Source organism: Lactuca saligna, chromosome 6 (assembly GCF_052625555.1).
Source record: "Lactuca saligna cultivar CGN05327 chromosome 6, ASM5262555v1, whole genome shotgun sequence".
Lineage (NCBI taxonomy): Eukaryota > Viridiplantae > Streptophyta > Magnoliopsida > Asterales > Asteraceae > Lactuca > Lactuca saligna.
The window spans coordinates 169,173,643-169,196,228 of NC_136422.1; the positions used below are offsets into that span (position 1 = coordinate 169,173,643).

Genomic DNA, 22,586 nt, shown 5'->3' on the forward strand with positions numbered 1-22,586 from the left:
AACTAAGGAAATGATTTTCACATGGTTTTCAGAATACTAAAGGAGGATGCAGAGTGTATGATTAGTCGAAGCCAGTAAGTATATGGATATTTGATATTGCGATATGTTTGAACAACATGCTAGTGATAGGCTAGGGGTCTTCAGGAATTGCATGATAGAATTGCCTGATTATATGATGCTTGATAGCTTAGAGTTTTCCTTATAGGAAATTGACATCATTACTGTAATTGCTTAGTGTATGCATCGTAGTTGTACATAATTAAGATCTTATAACATGAGAATGTTTAGTTTAGCCTTATTTCCTATTCTTGTTTGATGAAGGGCTTAGGGTAGGATCAGATATTCAAAATTCTATAAGGTCCATCATTATGTATGACTAGCATACACAAGTGCTGCAGAGTTGGTGGAAGTTGCATGGATGAGTTCTCCGGGGTCATTCAACCAGTTATGAGATATTTAGCCTTCCTCTAAGAGTGAGGATTGAGCGCTCGCCTATGCTTATGTATACTGTTTGGGTGTTGTGATGATACTTGATGAAAATATAGGTAGGTGTGGAAGGTAGTATGGGCACGTATTACTAAAGGTGCAAGATCCATGTGCGTAGCAAGGAAGTTACAACACCTAGGGATTTGTTGGGAGTTGGTTCCCCGTTATTATATGGGATGTATGATATCTGTTTGGTATATTTTCAGCATGGTGTTTACGAGGCGATTTGTGAACGAATCTAGGTCAGGATCAGGAGCTGACAGTCAGGGTGGACCAACAGTTCCCGAGCCTATTGGTCAGATGAGACCGGACGAGTTGGACGCTAGGATTCGGGAGATCCGGCATGATAAGGTTGCTACACTATTCCGGACACATCTGTTGGAGATGTTTGGGTCTATCATAACCACTATGGTTAAGTACTTTGATGAGCATTATGTAGGCATTGCTGAAATGGCTGCAGATGCAGCCTCCGTAGCTGTAGCAGCCACTGGTGGTGGGACCAGTCGGGCTTTTTAGTATCAGGACTTCGATAACATGAAGCCCATGACTTTTGATGAGATTCAGGACCCAATCATAGCCATGAGGTGGCTATCTAACGTTGAGGGATGCTTTTTTACATGCTCGTGTCCTACTGACCAGAAGGTTAGGTGTGCTTTGAACATGCCGAGGTCCAGATCAAAGGACTGGTGGAGATTGATGACAAGGTTGTATACTGATGATCACAGAGCTGCAGTTACTTGCGATCAATTCAAGGAGATGTTCCGCACTCGCTACATTCCACAGGTTGAGCGTCAGTGGCTGGCATATGAGTTTTTATATTTGAGACAGGTTATGGAGTCGGTGGCAAAGATTAGACGTGTGTTCACTGAGAGGACGATGTTTTGCCCGAAGTTTGTTTCCGAGCAGGCTCAGATTAAACATTATCTGAGTGTGTGCAAGACTGATATCCGACCATTTGTTGCTACCCAACGATGTGATACAGTATTGGAGTTACAGGAGGCCTCTAGGTGGCGAGAGATTGAGATTGAGTTACAGTTGTGGGAGCAGAGGCAGGTCCCGACCCAGTTATAGCTGGTGCCGAAGCAGTCTAAGATCGTTGATTCTAGGTTTGGGGGCCAGTGCAGCGGTACTTGTGGGAAGTGCGGGAAGGGACATTTTGGAGTTTGTAGATCTAGTAGTGCGTGCCACAAATGCGGAAAGTAGGGGAACTTTGTGAGGGATTGCTGCCACTTAGCGTCGGTTCAGGATATGAGGATATGCTACCACTTCGATCAGGTTGGTCACATGAAGGCCAACTATCCATTGCTTGCTGCCTGGATGACACAAGTGTTGGGTTATGAGCATTCTAACACTCCTAAGTGTACATGCAACCCTAAATACCTTGGATCTATGTTTTCTCTATTATACATGCAAATATGAATATCCAATGTATTATCCTAAACTAGCATACAAAACTATCAATATAACAAGATAGAATACATACCTCTTTGATGGTGCTTGTCTTCATGAAGCTTAAGTGCCTAGTGCCCCAAGTTTGACACCTCAAATGGTTCACAATCATCAAAACACTTAGAATAACTTAGAGAGAATTCTACACTTCATGAAAATCGGCTAGCCCTTTGTTACTCTCACTAGTGGCCGATTTTTCTCCAAGAATAAGATGCTTATATAGTTATACAATTAGGGTAAACCCTAATTGTCATGACTTTCCATTTCCTTGGATCCATGGGTTCAAATACACCATGGAGCATCCATGGAGCATCATATGGGTTTTGGCCCAACTAGATAATCCATGGAGCATTAGCCCACTATACAAGTATGGATGATTTACACAATCAACCCATATATTTAATTAGTCTTCTTTTGATCACTTAATTAATCCTAGATTAATTCTTGATCAATACTAATTAAATAATCTCATTATTCTTATTATTAATATACTAGAACTTATAATATATTAATAACCATAAGTGTCTTATTTCTCTCATTATAGTCTATCCAAGTGCATGATGGTATGCAACCCAAATGGACCATGTCGGGTCGGGTCAAGTCTTACCAATTATAGTTATGGACTTAGACATTAATCCAACAGTCTCCCACTTGGATAAGTCTAAAACTATTATTGCGTATGACTTCAGGAACCAACTGGCAATCGTAGCTCTCAAAAGCTTCTGTCGAACTCTGACCTTGTAGATGAACTCTGATCTTGTCAATGACTTGTCCATTAGATAAGGGATCATATATTCCTCCATTCTAGATATCATATGGACTAAGACATGGATTATAATCAGTCTCTCTGTCCATTTGTTGTTTCCTGATTTCCGATTTATGACGACTGACTAATTGAACAAATCAAATCAGTCCTGGCCCGGCCGAGCACTTCCATTTGTCATCATCAAATCATTGAGGGGCCCACAGATATCGCTTTTATCCCGAAGGTAAAAGGAATGGATAAACTTCGACTCATATGGCTTGTTCTACTACTTATTGAATCATACACAAAGACACGTTTTATAACATCGAGTTACCAATCCGTTTCGTGTAATCAATGTACTATCAACTCATAGTAACAACTCATATCTCTAGGTTTGAAGAATATAAGATATTATCATCTCATGATCACTCGTGATAAAACCCATGAAGTGATTCCAATGAGCGCGGGTTGAATCCAATACTCAGAACTTATGATCACTCATGAGTGTTGTAGCCCTTTGTCCAACACCTTAGACCTCTACAAGCCAACCCATGACAGTCTTAATTCATATCTACTTCCAACATATGACCGACTGTAGATGGTTTGAATAACTTAGTCATTCCGGAAGAACAACCTAGTTTATTCGGGAAGTCAAAACATGCAAAGTGAAACACAATAATAATTGAATCCAATATGGTATCAAAACCTATGATCATAAATAAAACACCTTTTATTTATCACCATATTATTACACATTATTCATTGTATACTGTTTCAGCTATCAACTTTATTCTTGAATTTAAAACAATAGTTGTCCCATACTCCAAGCATGTACACTATGTTTTCTAAACACTAGTCATGCCATACACCAAGTATGCATACTATGTTTGTCTATGATCTTTACTTTGTGAACTAGATCAATTGAACATAACTTCAATGATTCTCTTTTCACACTCCCAAATCCTTACTGCAAATGCAAGAATTCCAAATTCATGCCATTTACTGAAATTTGTTAGATTCTAAACTTATATGCATTGATCCTCTTGTAACGATTATGCACAAATTCACAAAGACTTGGCAACAATCATTACAGAGCATTCCAAAGGAGATCAACTCCTTGGAAACATCCTTCTTGCATTAAGTTTCCTTAATCTTACACAGATTGAAAAAATCTAACTTTGAAACATTTCCAGATTCCATTTCGACTATCACTTCTGAACAAGAGTTGCCTCCTTACAGATTATGTCAATATGGTCCTTCCAGAATTATCACTATACTTCCAATTGTCCTTGAGAAACCAATCTTTGGTAAACCTTAGATTGTCCTCGACAATTGTTTAATCCTTTTAGTCATATCCAGTTCTAAACCTTTTCCCTTCTTAATTCCCCAGGCATTTGGAAACTTTTAGAACGAATAACTATAGCACATGTAATCGATCCTATATCCGAAGCATATGAGACACGATTCATGATGTCTCACATAAAGACTAAACCAGTCTTTTGCTATAACATTTCCATTTCTATTTGCCAAGTTCTCATAATTCAGATTATGAAAAGGGATGCCGTAATCATAATCGAATTTAAGAACGCAAATAATGGACCCATATACAGAATTTCCTTATGTTGAGCCATTCCAACATGAAATTCATATATATCCTTGACTAAGAGATTAAAACCTCACGATCTAAGCTTATAGATTTGAGATGAAGTATAATTTCCTCTCCCTTAATTATAGCAAAACAACTTTTTCCCAATTGAAACCTTTTGTTTTCCTATAATTAACATTGCTAACTTGCAATATTTATCATAATTATCATGCTCCCACTAACATGATGATTATTAGCATAACACTTATGCTCCCACTAGCTTTGACATGTACTAAAAAAAAACAGCTGGACTTCTAGAAATCAATACTTTATTGACTTTCTTACCAAAGTTCAGATTTCTGATACTAGATTGTTTTGATAAGACTTTATCAAAATCATACACCTCTCTTAGATAGCTCACATGTGTGTCTAAACAATTATGAAGAGGGATGCCGTAATCATAATGGTTAGACCTTTTTGCCACTTCTCACAAGTCCAAGTTAGTGTGCCGGTAAACCACACACGCTCCACTAACGACTTTGAGAATGCAAATATCACAATTGCTATCTAACTAAAATCTACTTAGTGAAAGTGTTTCCTCACCATCATTTTCGTGAATCGGAGAGAAACCTTATGACACTTAGATTTATATGGTGTATGAGTTCTTATCCATGTGAATTGTCAAAACCATAGTCACAAGACAAGGATAATGACAAATCCAAACTCATATGGACTGAACTCAATCTTAATTTCTTGCCACCTGGTAGCTCAAGGGCCTGCCATTGCTTCCAAGTTGTTGTGCAACACATTGAGAACTCTAAGAACTCATATGCAAAGCCAACTTTAATTGGAATGGGCACAGAATATGTCAACACGATAGGTTATAAAACTTAAGTCGTGTGCTAGTGAAGAACTTTAGGTTTTATTCTTGATTAGTTCTTGAGAATTTCAAGACCTTTAAGACTCCCACTGTCCTCTTGACCTATAAGACTCCCTTGTCAAACATCCAAGAGATAGTGTGGATTCTAATCAAGACAAACACTTCACACAATTGGCCGAAGTTGGTCTTTGTTTTATCCAAAACATCACAACTTACCAATTTCAAATGTACAAGAGTAGAAAACTTTTACTCTTACATTTGACAAGTGTTTTAAACCTTCTTTGAGACATGTCACTCAAGTCACAATCTTGGAGTATGACTCTAAGACTTGTATTGGAACGAAGTATGACTCATCTTCTTGATTTAACCATTTCAACAATTCAAGATCCCTTCTTCTTAGTCATAAGAATGAACTAAGAGTTCCTTAGAGAACTAATTTTGATATGGTTTCTTAATCATTAAGATGATCACAAAACTGATACTAAAGTACTCTCCCATCTTTTCAGATTTGAGAAACTTTTATCCTTCTGCCTAATTTGATTCTTCGTATTCGCTCTGCCTTACATTGGAACCTTTTCCAATGTCTCAGAGTTACACTTAAGCTTGTAAGTATAATCATATTTACTGAACTCTAGTAAAATATGACGAATAGCCTTATATCTTTTGTGGTGGACTTAATCAGTGCACATGACTATGTACTCGATCCCTTAGTCCATTACTTGACTCACACATCCATGTGAATAAGTAATTAGTCTTAATTTTTCCAATACTTGAAAAGTTCTCATTCATCATGCTATACAACTTGCATGATTCCAAGTCCCGGTCCAATTGAGACTTTGGATGATGAGAACCTTTCCTTATTTGGTAAATTTAGACATTACCACAAATGAAGGAATCAATTTCATATTTCCACTCTTGCTATTAATGGAATCATATAAGCGACAATTTTTTTCTCAAATGCCATTGTAAGGATATTTTTAAAATAAATAAAATCAAAATTTTCTTTTATTTTAAAACTATGCGGAAAAACTTATCCTTACAATACATATGAAAACTTGTTGTTATCTATTCCTTAGCAATATCTCATAACTCCTAAGAAGTAGCTCAAGAATCTGATTTTTAAACTACGAGATAGAAATCCATCTATGCGATCAGATTCAGCATATTCTTTCTTTAAGTTCCTTTACTTTTCTTTGATTCTTAAAACATTACCATGTGACCCAGTCACATCATGTATCAGGAATCTCAAAATAGAAACTTAACAGAGTTAGATTAGTGGACTTTTACCTGAAGTAGAGTCAATCTTATTTACTTTAACATCCTTAGGTAAATTAGGCAGCTTCGCAACTAATGACCCTTACTTTGGCAATATAAACATATGGACCCTTTGATAATGGTACACACGACTATTACAAACTTAGCCTTTTTCTCTTTACCATTTGGTCAACCTAGTTGACTATGGTCAATCCCTTTCCTTGGGAAGAGAATGTTTTTTCTGTATTTCCAGTGTCACCATTGTCAATGTCCGTAAAGTTCCAGGAAGTTGATCTTAGCAAATAGATAAGATCATTAAGGGTCTTTGTCATAGTCTGTTTCATAGGTGTTCCAAAAGAACTCACTATGTGACTTAGAAAGTAGTTGAGCCACTAACTTTCTCAAGTCTTTGACACCCAACTCTCCCGGTTTGTCAATATGTGACTACATCTCCAAGATGTGATCACACCTAAACCTTGCCTTGCCATTAGGGCTTGAGTGATCTTAAACTTTTCAAGAACTTGTGGGTTAGGGAGAATAATTGGAGGAGGAGAAAGAAGTATGATATCCATGGGACATCATCTTCATTAGGAATGCTTGTTTCAAGAGATTTGGGAAGATCATAAATGTCTAAACCAGACATGTTTTGGGAGATATTCAAGATAGTTGATCTTAAAGTCCTTAATATGACACCCAATATGAAATATTAAGGCTAGGACCCAACAAACTATTTTATAACTTAGAAGAGGTATGCCGTAATCCAAGCTATAAAACAATTTGAAGGTAGGTGAATGACGATTCACCAATTTCCACCAAGATAAACGAAATGTATTATTAGGTTTTAATTGGATTTGAAACTCCTAGATCTTTTGAGATTCATTGAACTGTTCAATGGCATGTTTCAATCTCGAGTGTGCCCTTCAGGTTTTGTGACTGGGATGCCGAGGATCACAAAACAAGGTGTGAAGTAACCATGCAAATTACTGGGTACCCTTAAGTGTTTATCCCTCAATCGATGTGCCGGTTAATCACACACGCTCCATCGATACTATGATAAACATTAAGTTACCCTTTGCCTACCTTGTTAAATACGAGTTAGTGTGCCGGTTAACCACACACGCTCCACTAACCGACTTAAACAAAGTGCAAAGTGTAATTTCATGGATTAGCACCTTCTTCACATTTTCCTAAGTAACTAAGATTGGGTATTTATAAGAGTTTAGTTACTTAGTATTTATCATTAATACTTTTAATGAAAGGAGAATTATAGTCATGTCAAACCCGTTCGGCTAACGACCCTCCACCAGTCAAGCAAGCGGTGGGTGAGAGTGGACACCCATTAAGTTGCCATTTTATAGGCAACAACCTTATACCCACCTTATAGACCGGTCTCGTGAATGAGGCGTACTAGCGGTAAGACCGACTTTACTCTTATACATGTATATATTATTAACTTATAATATTATAAAGTATAAGCGTTGAATTTTAACTTTTAAAATTCTAAGGGCTAACTTGGAATTAAAGTATTCATAAGAGAAAACTTTACAAATTCCAAAACTTGAGGGCAAGTTTTGAAACTATTCAAAACTAATTAATTCCATAACTTATGTGTTTAAAGTAGTTTTAATCCAAAAACTCTTCATGTTCCATAACTTGAGGACAAATTATGGAAGACTTTAAACTAATAAAGAATTAATTTTTTCTTTATTTTATAACTTATGAAATTAATTAAGGTTACATTATTTTTTTTATATTTATTTAATGAAGAGACTCTTGGTCCTCCATAACTTGAGGACAAATTATGGAGTCATAACTCCAATTAATTAGAACTAGACTCTTCATTTTTGTAACCTTTGCCAACTTTATGAGTTTTATGAGTCTTTAATGTGACTCTTCATGTAACTTGAGGATAAGTTACACAAACACATTTTATACTCAACTCTTAGATTAAAATGGATTGAAAACAACTATTTCATTCAACTTTTCTATTAATCTAAGAAACTCATAAGAACAAGATAATTCAAATCAAACTTTTTCATGTAATTAGTCTAACCTTTAAACTAATACAAAACATGAATCTATTGACAATTATCTTTGAAAATGGATTAGCATGAACATTACCACATTAAAAACAAGTTTATAAGTTCAAAAACAACTTAGGGTAATGTTCATAGTCCATTTCTAGCCAAAAACCTCGAAGATATGCTGTCTGGGGTCCAACTCGTCGAGTGCATGAACACAACTCGGCGAGTTGGATGCATTTTGCCTTGGACTCGTCGAGTCCCTTCATGGACTCGGCGAATCTGCTGGGCTGACAGCACCAATTTCGATTTTCCAGCTTCTATTGCAGGTATAACAAGAAAACAAGCCTAGGCTCTGATACCACTGTTGGGTTATGAGCATTCTAACACTCCTAAGTGTACATGCAACCCTAAATACCTTGGATCTATGTTTTCTCTATTATACATGCAAATATGAATATCCAATGTATTATCCTAAACTAGCATACAAAACTATCAATATAACAAGATAGAATACATACCTCTTTGATGGTGCTTGTCTTCATGAAGCTTAAGTGCCTAGTGCCCCAAGTGTGACACCTCAAATGGTTCACAATCATCAAAACACTTATAATAACTTAGAGAGAATTCTACACTTCATGAAAATCGGCTAGCCCTTTGTTACTCTCACTAGTGGCCGATTTTTCTCCAAGAATAAGATGCTTATATAGTTATACAATTAGGGTAAACCCTAATTGTCATGACTTTCCATTTCCTTGGATCCATGGGTTCAAATATACCATGGAGCATCCATGGAGCATCATATGGGTTTTGGCCCAACTAGATAATCCATGGAGCATTAGCCCACTATACAAGTATGGATGATTTACACAATCAACCCATATATTTAATTAGTCTTCTTTTGATCACTTAATTAATCCTAGATTAATTCTTGATCAATACTAATTAAATAATCTCATTATTCTTATTATTAATATACTAGAACTTATAATATATTAATAACCATAAGTGTCTTATTTCTCTCATTATAGTCTATCCAAGTGCATGATGGTATGCAACCCAAATGGACCATGCCGGGTCGGGTCAAGTCTTACCAATTATAGTTATGGACTTAGACATTAATCCAACAACAAGCTCCAACACCAACTACATTGAGGATTACTGACGGGTGGCAAGGTAGAGCAGAGCCCGCAAGGGCTCAGGGACACGCCTTCTAGCTCACAGCCGAGGAGGCTAGAGCAGCACCAGATGTGGTGGCTGGTATGTTTCTATTCTTTATCTTGTCGATTATATTTATTTTATGCTTATATGTGTTTTACCAATGTTAGGTACGTTCTTAGTGAACTCCTTACTTGCTCTAGTATTATTTGACTCTGGAGCGAGTTGGTCATTTGTCTCTCGATCATTTAGTAGAGAGTTCGATTTACCCTTAGGAGAGCTAGAGATTTCGTTGCGAGTCTCCATCACATGCAACCCTAATTTCTTTGGATCTAGGTTTTTCTCAATTTATACATGCAAATTGAAACTCCAAATCAAGAACCTTAATCTAGCATTCATAAGAATATAATTCTATTCAAATTAGGGTTAGAAGAATACCTTTCTTGTTGTTGATTTCATCTTGACATCCAAGAGATTAATGCCTCAAATGTTGCACCTCTAACGGAGTCACAAACACCACTAGCAACAAGGAATAACAAGAGAGAGGGGAGAAGACCTCAAAATCAGCTAGGGTTTATTATGAAATCATAGGGTCCGATTTTGTGAGCAATAGGGTTCCTTTTATAGTTGAGGCTCCTAGGGTTTACAGCTTGGAAACCCTAATTCCCTTCCTTAGGCCCTAAGCCTCATATGGATCTGAAGGGTTTTGAGAATTCTAACACTCCTAAGGTGTACATACAACCCTAGAAACCTTGGATCTATGTTTTACTAAGATACATGCAAAAATGGTTTTCCATGGTTCTTAACTTAACTAGCATGGCATGGGTGACTTTAAAACATAATTGCTAGTAGAAGATCATACCTTTTAGTTGCTTGGATTCCTTGAAAACCTTGTAAGCCTAGCACCTCAAGTTTGACACCTTAAATGTCTCACACAACACCACAATACTTGGAATAACTCTGAGAGAAGGTTACTTGCTCACAAAATTGGCTAGCCCTCTTTAGTTGCTTGTAGTATTGCCGATTTTGATCATCCATCGGGTCTTTATATAGTTGTGTCATAAGTAGGGTTACACCATGTAAACCCTAATTGTCATGGATTTTCACATTCCATGATCCATGGGTTTGTAACCTCCATGGACTATCCATGGATCACCTTATAGGTTTTAACCCAATCCATACAAACCATAGATCATTAGCCCAACTATACAAGAATAAATGATTTACACAATTAACCCCATATATTTAATTAGTCTCTTTTTGATCACTTATTAATTCCTGATAAATCCTAATTAAATAATATTATTAATATATTATAACTTATAATATATTAATAAACCTTAAGTGTTATTTCTATCATTTAGTCTATCCAAGTGTTGCAATGCCATGCAACCCAAATGGACCATGCTAACCGGGTCAAGTATATTCCAGGAATAGTTATGAACTTAGACACCTAATTCAACAGGATCCCTATATAGCATGCCTTGGACAAAATTCTATGGGCTCCCCATAGATATTTGTCCATCCTATGCCAATTGGATCCATTCGCCCAAACTATAACTATTACTGGTTTACATAATCATTCCCCGACAATTCAATCAGTCTCTTTTGATCACACAATTAATTTCAAATTAATTTCTAATCAATAGCAGTTAAATAATATGATTTCTCAATTAATACATCATTCTCTATAATGTAATGATAAATCATAAACTAACCTCTTTCTCTATAATTCATCATATCCGTTGCTATGGTGAAGGCAACCTAAAAGGACCATGCTACTATCGGGTCAAGAACATCCCAATAATAGTTATGACCTTACACACCTAATCCAATAGTCTCCCACTTGGATATGTTTAATAACTATAACTGCCAATGTAACTTCATAACTCGATTAGCAATCGTAGCTCTCAAAAGCCGTTGTCGAACTCTGATCATATCAGAAATGCATTCTTTAGATAAGGGATCAAATATTCCTTCATTCTATTAGATATCTTATGGACATGAGACATGGATTATAATCATTCTCTTTGTCCATGTGTTGTTTCCTGATTTCTGATTTATGATGACTGACAACAGACTACAATTGAACACATCAACTTAGTTCAGGCTTGGCCAAGCGCTTAGGGTGTCATAATTAAATCATCGAGGGGCCCATAGATATCGCTTTTATCCCCTTAGGGCAAAAGGAACGAATAACCTTCGACTCATATGCTTGTACTATTTACTCATCAAATCACACACAACAATACGTTTTATAACATCAGGTTACTGATGCATTTATGCATTATCAATGTGCAACCGACTTGTAAACAACAACTCATATGTCTCTGTTTCAAGAATATAATATATTATCATATCATAATCACTCGTGATAAAATCCTTGAAGTGATTTACATGAACATGGTTTTAATCCAATCCTCAAATCTTATTTCAGGAGTACTCATGAATACTACATCAAACTTGTGCTATGTCTAAACACTTAGACAATCTACAGTCGGATTCATGACAGTCTTAGCTCATTACTTACTTCCAAAGTATTATTGAGTATGGATGTTTGAATAATCTAGTGATTCAGGAAGCAAACATGCGAAGTGAAACACAAGAATAACCTAATCCAATATGGTCTCAATCTTTTGATTATAAATAAAACACTTATTATTTAATCACCATATTAATTAGACTTTACTCATTGTTTACTGTTTCGATCAATAAACTTAAGACTTGAATTGAACAATAGTCATCCTATGTTCTAAGCATGCATATTATGTTTATCTATGGTCCTTCCTTTATGGAATAGATCAATCGAACACATTTCCAATGATGCTCATTTCACAATTCCTAATCCTTATCTATAAGTGTAAGAGTACCAAATTCTTGTCACTATTAGAATCTGTTAGAGTCTAAAATTACTTGCAATGTTCCCTTTTGTAATTTCAAGGTACCAAAGTCACAGAGACTTTGCCAGTGATATTACAAAACATTCCACTGGAGATTTATTACAGAACAATTCCATGGAGATGAAGTGTCAAATTCGAAGTACATTCCTTTGAACATCCTTCTTGCATAAAAGTTTCTAATCCTACACATAGATTCTTAATATCCAACTCTCATTATGGAAACATTTCCATATTTGTCATATGACAATGCATTCTTAATAGATTCCTATCTATTCATACTTATGTCAATACAATCCATTCATTAGTATACTTCCAACTACCCATAAGCGACCAATCCTTAGTGAACCTTAGATCGTCCTTAACAGTTGTTTAACTACTTTACTCATATCATGTTCTATTCCTTTTTCCCTCTTAATTCCTTAGGCATTTGGAAAATTAAAACATGTGAATATTATAGCATATGTAATTGATCCTATACCTGAAGCATATGGGATGCGATTCATAATATCTTACATAAAGACATGATACTTTACCAGTCTCTTGCTATAATATTTCAATATATAGAATTTCTTATGTTGAAACATTTCAACATGACATTAATATATATCCATGACTAAGTTCTATCAAAACTTCAATCTAAACTTTTAAATTCAAAATGAAGTATGAGTTCCTTTCCCTTAAATCCTGTTATAGCGAAACTACTTTTGAAACTCTGAAACTTTGCAAATTAAAACTTTGTTTCCTATATATATATATATATATATATATATATATATATATATATATATATATATATATATATATATATATATATATATATATATATATAGCATTGCTAACTCGCAACACTTAACGTTATAATTATGCTCCCACTAGCATAATAATTACATCCTTACAAGCATAACACTTATGGTCCCACTAGCCTTGACATGTATTCAGTAATCTGCTAGACTACTAGAAATCAATACTTATTGACTTTCTTACCAAAGTTCAAATTCCTGATACATGATGCTTCGATAATCCTTTATCTATGCTTCTTGACTCATACACTTTTCAATAGACAACTTATGTATGTGTTTACACATTTTTATATCTTATAGCGAAAAGTCCCAAATGTTCAAACCATTTGCCATTTCTAACAATTCAAACTATGAAGAGGGATGCCATAATAATAATTGAATTTGAGAATGCAATTAACACAACTGCTAACTCTTTAAAATCAACCAGTGAACACGTTTCCTCATAATCATTTTCATGAAGTAGAGAGAAGCTTCTTGACACTTAGATTTTATATTGTATGTGTTCCTATCCATGTAAAATTTTCATTTCCAACAACTTTCGTAAGAGAAGGTTTGTGACAAATCCAAACTCATATGGACTGAACTTGTTCAATCTTAATTTCTTGCCATTTAGTTTCACAACGGCCTACCATTGCTTCCAAGCCATTTAGCATCTCACCCTTATGGGTCAATGTACTTTTACTGATCAAGGTGTTTTGGCTTATGCAATTAAATGAGAACTCATAAAACTCACATACATTGTTAACTTAACTGGAATGGGCACAGAAACAAGAATATGTCAACACGATAGGTTACAAACCTCAAGTCGTGTGCCAGTGATAAACAATAGGTTTGTTGTTGATTATTTCTTGAAACTATTCAAGATCGTTAAGACACCCACTCACCTCTTGAATTATAAGATTTTCTTATCAAGAAACATTCCTTGACAAACAAATATTCAAGCGTTAGTGTGGACATTTCATACAATCGGTTTTAGTTGGTCTTTATTTTTTCCAAAACATCACATCTTACCAATTTCAAACACGCTTGAATAAGAATAATTTTCTACTCCACATTTCATGATGTGTTATAAACCTACTTAGGATAAGTCACTCAAGACACAATCTTGGAGTATGACTCTAAGACTTGATTTTGGAACGAAGTATGACTCACCCTCTTGATTTAAACCATTTCAACAATTCCCGATTCTTCTTCTTAATCATACTTATACACTAAGGTGTCCTTAAAGGATCAATTGTGACATGGTTTCATAATCATTAGGATGATCATAAAACTCGATACTGATGTGCACAAAAGTACCCACTAATTTTAATATTTATAACCTAACAAACTAAGATTAATTATGCACTTATAGGCAGTGTACCTAGTCAGATTATAATATAGCTTAGGTAAGTCGGGTGTCGATCACAGGGAACGGTGTTACTAATTAACCTAATTACTATTAAATTAACATAATTTATTAATAAATTTAATAAGGGGGGTTTTATCTGATTTTGCAAGATCAGATGAACTTAATCAAATTAATATAAAAATACTCTTGCTTAATTGAATCCACTTCTTCCTTATGGCTAGCTAATGATTATGGGTTATTAAGTTGGGTTTTAGTTATATTAGTAATTTAGTTCTATCTTACCAATAAGTAACTAATTCATGTTAAACCATGTATGTTCACACATAATTAAACACAGAACTAATTATGAATGTAGATATGCTATGTAAGATTTGTTGTATAAACGCAATTATGATCACAATTCACGTTCTCTAGCACAGCTAATATTTATTTAGCCTAATTACTAACTAAGATTGGTCAATCCTAGCTCTAACAATTCAACGTTCACTAAATTATTAGGTAAACAAGTTCATGTAGTTTCATGGTCACTAAGCTACACAGAACATGCAATCTAGCAATTAGATAAGCAAATAATAACATGCTAGGTTATACAAATCAAACACAAGCAACTCTTACCAACTTAAATTAATCCATAAACGTATAACTATTCATAAGTTCAAAGCTTCATCTAGCTAAGCAAAAGTAGCTAGATTTAGCTGCTCATCATAGTAATTAAACTAACACAGCTAAAACTAATGAAAAACATGTTTATAATCAACTAAATATAAAACTTTACTTCTTTTGGTGTTGAAATCCCTCTTCCAGGACCTTCCTTCCTCTCTGGAAAACGTCTCCTGGAACTTCTTTTCTTCTGCCAAAAGTTTTTTTATTCGTAATAATAGAAGAACTTATATAAACCTTAAAAACCTGCGCCACGTCGTGGGCTTTAAGTAATACGTATCCTTCAAGGAAATCCTCCGCGTCACGATGTTTATCTTCGGGAACACCCATGCCACGTCGTGGGCTTCACCGCCACGTCGTGAATTAAGCTGAAATTACGAAATTATTATTTTCTTGTCTTCCAAGCCTCCCATGTTCCCCAATTTGTCACCTCTGGTCCCTCTCTTCGAAAATCCTTTGTATTGACTGAAAATATCAATTAAAACTCATAAGTATCACTATTCTGCTCATCTCATCAATTTATTAATAAAAATGCACTTAAATACTGCCTAAAAATAAGTATAAATATGGCAATATCAAAATACCCCACACTTAGGCTTTGCTTGCCCTCAAGCAATTTTACACTTAATTCTTAATTACTAACACTACACAGAACAATCCGACTCTAGTTCAGCCATTATGCCAAGACCTCAACGCATGCATTTGTGTCTAAAATTTTCCTAAAGTACCCCCCCATACTTTAAATACTCACAATCTTCATAAACACTTGCCCACTTTTTCCGAACAATGCTCATTTTATGCAACCCTCCGAATCCATCCTCAGAAAACCTCCTAACCTTAAGGTATTTTTAGTTGAGCAACCTAAGCATACATAATCTAGAATTACAATTTATGATACCACTATGGAGCTTTCTTTGAATTCTTCATTTCTCTGACAATTTGATCTTCGGTTTCTTTGAATTCAACACCTTATTTGAATTGATTTCTGGTATCTTCAACTTTTTGGATTTCTTCAAAATTTTGATCTTTTGATCTTCACTTTATTTGCTCTAAAATTCTTCAAACTTTTTCGTAATTCTCTCTTTTTTTTTTTTTTTTTTACATGTACCTCTCTTTTTTTTTTTCACTCAAAACCTACATGCTTAAGCAGAGGCGCTCAACCTCAACCCTTATTGGTTAATGATAATAATTTTCCTGGATACATTTCAGGTTTAGGCTGCTAAACATATTGCATCCTTCAAAACGAGCGGGGTTATGTTTTTGTTCCATGATTTCACTAAAATAAGGGAAGCCACAAATGCACTATAACGTATATTGGCTCAACTAAACATTTGAACTTTCATCGGATCATCCCACATAATACTAGCAATTATAGCTTCAATTATTATTACTAGATTCAATTAATAAAAATTTTGAATTTTCAAAATTTAATTTCCTATCAATTCACTTTTTCTACCCCACACTTATTTCATACAATGCCCTCATTGTATATATAAAAACAAATCAAAATTAAAGAAAAGGGAGAAAAAGGAACAGACTCCCTTGGAATAGCGGCATGAGCATCTGGAAAAGTGTGGAAAACGCAGAATTGGACTCCCAAAAATAGTAACTCGGTGTAGAATAAGGCTCGAACTTCAATTCGTCAAAGTGGGTATCAAGAATAAAAAATATGGCAATGATATACTGGATCACGTCGTGGCATAAGGAATTCACGTCGTGATTCGAGTGTAGACTACGAACACCATAATGCTGAACTATTACAAACTGTAAGCGTGCCACGACGTGGCACAAGAAGTTCACGTCGTGGAACTAAGCAGCAGTAGAAAATGACTTTTTGGCGTTATTTACTCTAGCAGCGTTGACCAATGGCTAACTGGTGTCCGACACTTCTATACAAATATATGTTCCAACAAGAACCGCTCTCCTAAAATACCCCATACTTATTCTAAATTGTGGGCTCGGACTCACAACTCTAAGCTTCCTTGACTAGACAAACATGTCTCGAAAGATAACCGGCTATGCTCCTTAGAATTCCAACGCTAATCTGAAAAGGTAGAACAACCCAAAAGAAACAAAAAGTAACATCATAGTTTTAATAAGGTTTTACATCACACACCAAAGTAAAAAAAAAAAAAAACAAAAAAAAACAACACAAAAAAAAACTACTAAATAAAATAAAATCAATCATCATCTTGATCTTGTGCTCCACTTGGTCCTGCCCCATCATTTTGCGGACGCCATAACTCCTCCCATGTCGGAAAATAAGGATACTGCGGTGGCATAGCAGGTGGTCGGGTCACACCCAAATGTGAATAAATACCCTCGGTAAGTTGGGTATGGTAAATGGCATGACCCCGTAGATTATCCAAATATGTTCCAACCTGACTCTGAAAAGGGTCGGTGGTCACTCCCTGCACATACTGCGAAGCAGCACGCTCTCGCTCGACCTCGCCTCTAGCCCGCACATTTCGACGCCTCGGCCTAACGGGTGGTTGCTGTCCCGGCTGCCCCTCCTCTTCCTCGTCATCTATTGGTGGTATCATAAAACGACCCCCAATATTCACAACTGCTCGCATCACACCCAAGACTTGAATGGTCAAGTCGGTATCCGGGAATCGAGTAAGATTCCTGACAAAGTCATGGGTCAAAATATGATACGACCTAGCCAGGCGAGTAACCAAATGCCCCCCAGTAATCGGGCTCCCAGGCCTAGAATTGGCCGCTTTCTTCCCCATAAACCGTGCCAACATATAAGGCAAATCACAGCAAACCCCCGGGGTAATAAGAGTCCATAAATAAAATAGATTCTGGATGGGGACCTTGTCACCATGATGCTTGTGATTGATTGAAAACGTGATGAGGCGGTGCAAAAATCGGAAAACAGGATTCCGAATTTGTGACTCACTCGAATCACGAGTGTTGTATTCATGGTTAGAAATGCCCCTCCAAAACTGCACATCCAAGGTACCCGGAGCAAAATTCCGCACACATCCAAGCAAGAAAGGGATAAAAAACGGAGATTGCGTCTCCACTTCCGTATAGAGCTCCATGCGCCAAGCAAATTCCCGAAGGCTACACTCACGATATACACCACCCAAACGAAAAACAAGTGCTCTATTGTAGGTGGCATCAAGGGTGCGTTCTTCGAAACATACGGTAGAGAAAAATTCTACCGATAATTCCCGGTACACGGGTTCTTGAATGGTGAATAAATTCCTCCACCCGTGACAAGTAAACGAAAATTGATCTCCAACATAAGTCTTTGACCAATAACGTCCCAGATCCGCTACCATGCCCACTCCACCAAGCCATCCCCAATCAATAATCGGGGCTATTGCAAACTCCCTGTTGTATAACCATCCAAGCCGATTCTCGTAGGTTGTTAGCAACGGTCGGGGAATGTTTTGAGGAAACTGGTATATAGGATGTATGCTTGCGACATCTATCGGGTCTTCTTCCTGCGGAACAGCTCTTCTTGGTCCCATTTCTGCAATTAAAACAAACCAAAACAGCAAACAACCAACATATTAAACAGTTTTAATATTGTGACAGAAGTCACGACGTGGCCTGGCTGTGCCACGTCGTGGGTCGCGTCGTTCACAGCTGGTGGGTCGATCGACTTGCATGCGATTTCTACTAAAATCAATGGTTGGGGTTTGTTCCTATGACCATTAAAGGTATATTTAATTTAAAATTAACCATTAGATTCAACCAATTTCGTGAATCATACAAGCCCTAACCATGAAAACTTGAAATTAGAAGAATTGCTACAAAATAATAAGGGAAACACGTACCAAATAGATTAATAGGCAAGATCTTGCAAGGAAATTAACAGTAGAATACGAAATTAGCTGTGGGGTTACAATGTTTCCGTTCGTGCGGCAGCCTCACAAGTGGGAATGAGCATAATCAGTCAAAGGGATTTAAACAACTGGTCCCCCTTGATTTTTAAGGGCCACGACGTGGCGGGTGATTCCCACGTCGTGGGACTCAAATTGTGTCTTTCTCAGTCGCGCATTCCCTTTTTCCCACGACGTGGCTGGGCTATGCCCACGTCGTGGAGACTGCCAGATGCAAAAGTCTCCATAGTGTTTATCATATTAATTAATTAATTTGCCTATCAATCATTATTTAAAGTTCCCTACAGCTAATTTTCTACTTGTTACCGTTTTTTTTTTTTTTAGACGATGAATCGATGTCTTTCCTACTTAAAAAGAAAAGAAAGAAAAATTTAAAAAAAAGAAAAAAAAGAAAATGCAAACCAAACTCGGGTTGCCTCCCGAGAAGCGCTTCTTTTTCTTGAAGTCTTGAGCTGGACTCCGTGCCTTCTACGTTGAATCTTCGGAAGAGTCCTCCACCAAGATCTTTTGTTCCTTGAACCGCCTTTTGTAAGCTTGAACTCTCCTTTTATATGCCTTCTTTGAATTCTCCTTTTTAGCTTTTCCCTTTTCCTCAAGCTTGCGTTTTGTGCCCTTGGTTTCCTCCTCGTACTTTATATCATTCTCTTCTGTTTTCACCACCGGCCTTGTTACTCTTGAAGTGACCTCCTCTTCATCACTTGTTATTTCCTCATCCTCTTTGCTTACCCAAGAAGGCGGATTCTTGTAAGCTATGACTTCAATCCAATGTGGAACAGATGCCTTTGGTTTTGTCATTTTGACTTGATGTACTACTTTTATCTCTTCTTCCATAAGCTTTTCCAATTCTTCTAGCTCATTTTCTTCATTAATTGTGAACATCTCTTCTTTATTTTCTTGAAAGTCATCTTTTTTTCCAAAGACTTCTTGTTCATCTCCAACCCTTAAAGTGAGCTTCGACTCGCGGATATCAACAAGGGCACCAGCAGTGTTGAGCAATGGCCGACCTAGGATTATCGGAACATCTGGATCTTCTTTCATGTCCAATACTACAAAGTCTATTGGAAAAATAAATCTTCCAATTCTCACCAAAATATCCTCCACTATGCCTCGGGGTTGTGTCACCGAACGGTTCGCCATGTGAATCTTCATTTTTGTAGCCTTCATCTTCTGAATCTCCAATTTTTGATAAAATGAAAAAGGCATTAGATTAATGCTAGCCCCAGAATCGGCTAAAGCATTAACCTTTATTTTATTCCCAAACTCGCATGGAAGAGTGAGGCGTCCAGGATCCCCCATCTTTTCTGGTGTCTCTCCCAACACAACTTTTGAAGTTTGTTCACTTAAAATTACTGTAGACTGCTTCTTTAATTGCTTTCGAGTGTCCATTAAGTCTTGCAGTAATTTCTGGTTCTCGGGAGCTTTGGATAAGGACTCGACAAAAGGGTTATTAATCGGGATCTCTTTCACATGCTTGACAAACTCTCTATGCTCTCTCTCTAGTGGACTAAGGGTGGCTCGGGAAGGAAAGGGCAAAGTCGGCTTATAAACCGAACTGTCTGCATAATTTTTCTGTTCATGACGGGCCCACGTCGTGAACATATAAGGTTCACATCGTGAGTTCTGGAACTCAGCAGCTTCATGATTTTCGATCTTGATCTTCTTCTTCTTTTGATTGGGCGCTCGTGGTTCTTCGTCCAATGCTTCCAGGAACTTCGAGATAGCTTCTTCTTCGGTGTCTATGGCCATTACATGAGATTGGTTCTGTACTTCGGGACTCTTCGGGGACAATTTTTCATGAACTAGGGTTGCTAGTTGACCAAATTGTACTTCAAGGTTATGGATGGAGGCTTGCTGATTCTTTATCAATGTTTGTTGTTCAAGAATAGCAGAATCCGTGGCCTCGTGTCGCTTTTCCGATGCTTCCATAAATTTCATTAAAATGGTCTCTAGGTCGGGTTTCTTCTCGGCTGGTTGCTGCTCCTTTTGATAGAGGCCTCGACCTGTCTGCCTATACTTCTCTTCTTTTTGCTTCTTATATTCTTCATATGGCAGCCACTCCTTCTTCGGTTTCCTCCAGTCCTCTTCAAACTTATCCCCATTAGAGTAGCACACTTGAGCTTTTCTGTTCCCAAATTCATCCACGTTGCAGTCCTTGGTCAAGTGTGGACCATTGCATCGCTCGCACCCCACTCTTATGGCGTGTATCGACTGGTCCATTTGTGCTATCCTGCGATCCATGTTATTTAGCATGGCCATGACAGCTGCAATTTCTTCAGTTTGGGCCCCTCCACCGCCTTTGCTTCCATCCTGCCTCGGGTTATGGTATTCGCGGGAGTGTTTCGCGAATTCTTCAATTAGCTCCTTGACCTCCCTTGGATTTTTCCTTGTCAACGGTCCTTGAGAATCAAGGAGTTGTCTTGTCATCACATTAACCCCATCATAAAAAATTGTCATCTCTTGCTGCACATTTAGGTCATGTTGCGGGCAGTTTCTGAGTAAGCCCTTGTACCGCTCCCATGCTTCGTATAGTGACTCCCCCGGCTGTTGCTCAAACTTGGCTATTGCCTTCTTGAGTTTGGCTATCTTGGATGGTGGGCAAAACTGATCTAGGAATTGCTCACGCATTTGAGCCCAAGTGGTGATTGTACCCGGTGGGAGTGCTTTTAACCACTCCTTAGCAGCTCCATTGAAGGTGACGGGTAGCATCCTAAGCAAGACTGTGTTCCTGTTGACATTTGGGACATTGAAGTAGTCTGCAATGTCATTGACTTCATCTAGATGCTTAAAAGCATCCTCATGGTCTTTCCCGAAAAATGGGATGTCCTTCAGCGCAGTCAATATGTGTCCCTTCAGCTCGAATGTGGCATTGGCAGGTATTGCGGGTTGGACTAATCCGGGACCCACATCTTCTCGGATCCGTTTTTTGTAAGCTCCCATGGACATTTCTTCAATATATGCCATCTCGTTCCTTGGCTCGTTCTCGGGTTCACTCGTGTGTTCTTCAAATTCTGGCTCGGTGTCGCTTTCGTACTCGGTTTGCACGGTTGTATGATCCAAATGCTCAAGATTGCTCTCGTGCTTCGTTGATGAACTTAACTCTCCTGTCTTCTTTCCTGCCTTCCTAGAGAAGGCTGACTTCAATTCTTGCAAGGGCGTCTTTTTCTTGTGAATTGCAGACTCGAGATCTTCTAGTGGTGGCACCAATGGGGTGTTTGAACCTCTGGTCATTAACTCCTGCAACTTGCTAACTAAAACGTAAAACTAGACTAAAATAAGAAAAAAAAACTAAAAAATGAAATCTCAGATTCCACGTCGTGAGTATACTAAATCTCACGTCGTGAACTCTGTGACAAACACAACAAAAATTAAACTAAGATAAGCTAGTAAAATAATTAACCAATTAAGCTTTCTGCAAATTTTATTCCTAAAAAAAAAAC

General features: G+C 37.1%; 1 protein-coding gene and 1 non-coding gene across 2 annotated transcripts; both read left to right on the plus strand.

The window, feature by feature from the left end:
• The first annotated feature begins 1,020 nt into the window (after positions 1-1,020).
• On the plus strand, positions 1,021-1,557 carry LOC145003124 (uncharacterized). Its single transcript, XM_078962265.1, has one exon. It carries the CDS (start codon positions 1,021-1,023, stop codon positions 1,555-1,557), a length of 537 nt encoding a protein of 178 aa, XP_078818391.1.
• Positions 1,558-21,619: 20,062 nt separating this feature from the next.
• Positions 21,620-21,726, plus strand: LOC145003580 (small nucleolar RNA R71). The gene has a single exon (XR_013662035.1). It is a non-coding gene; the product is annotated as a small nucleolar RNA R71 (small nucleolar RNA).
• The last annotated feature ends 860 nt before the right edge of the window (positions 21,727-22,586 follow it).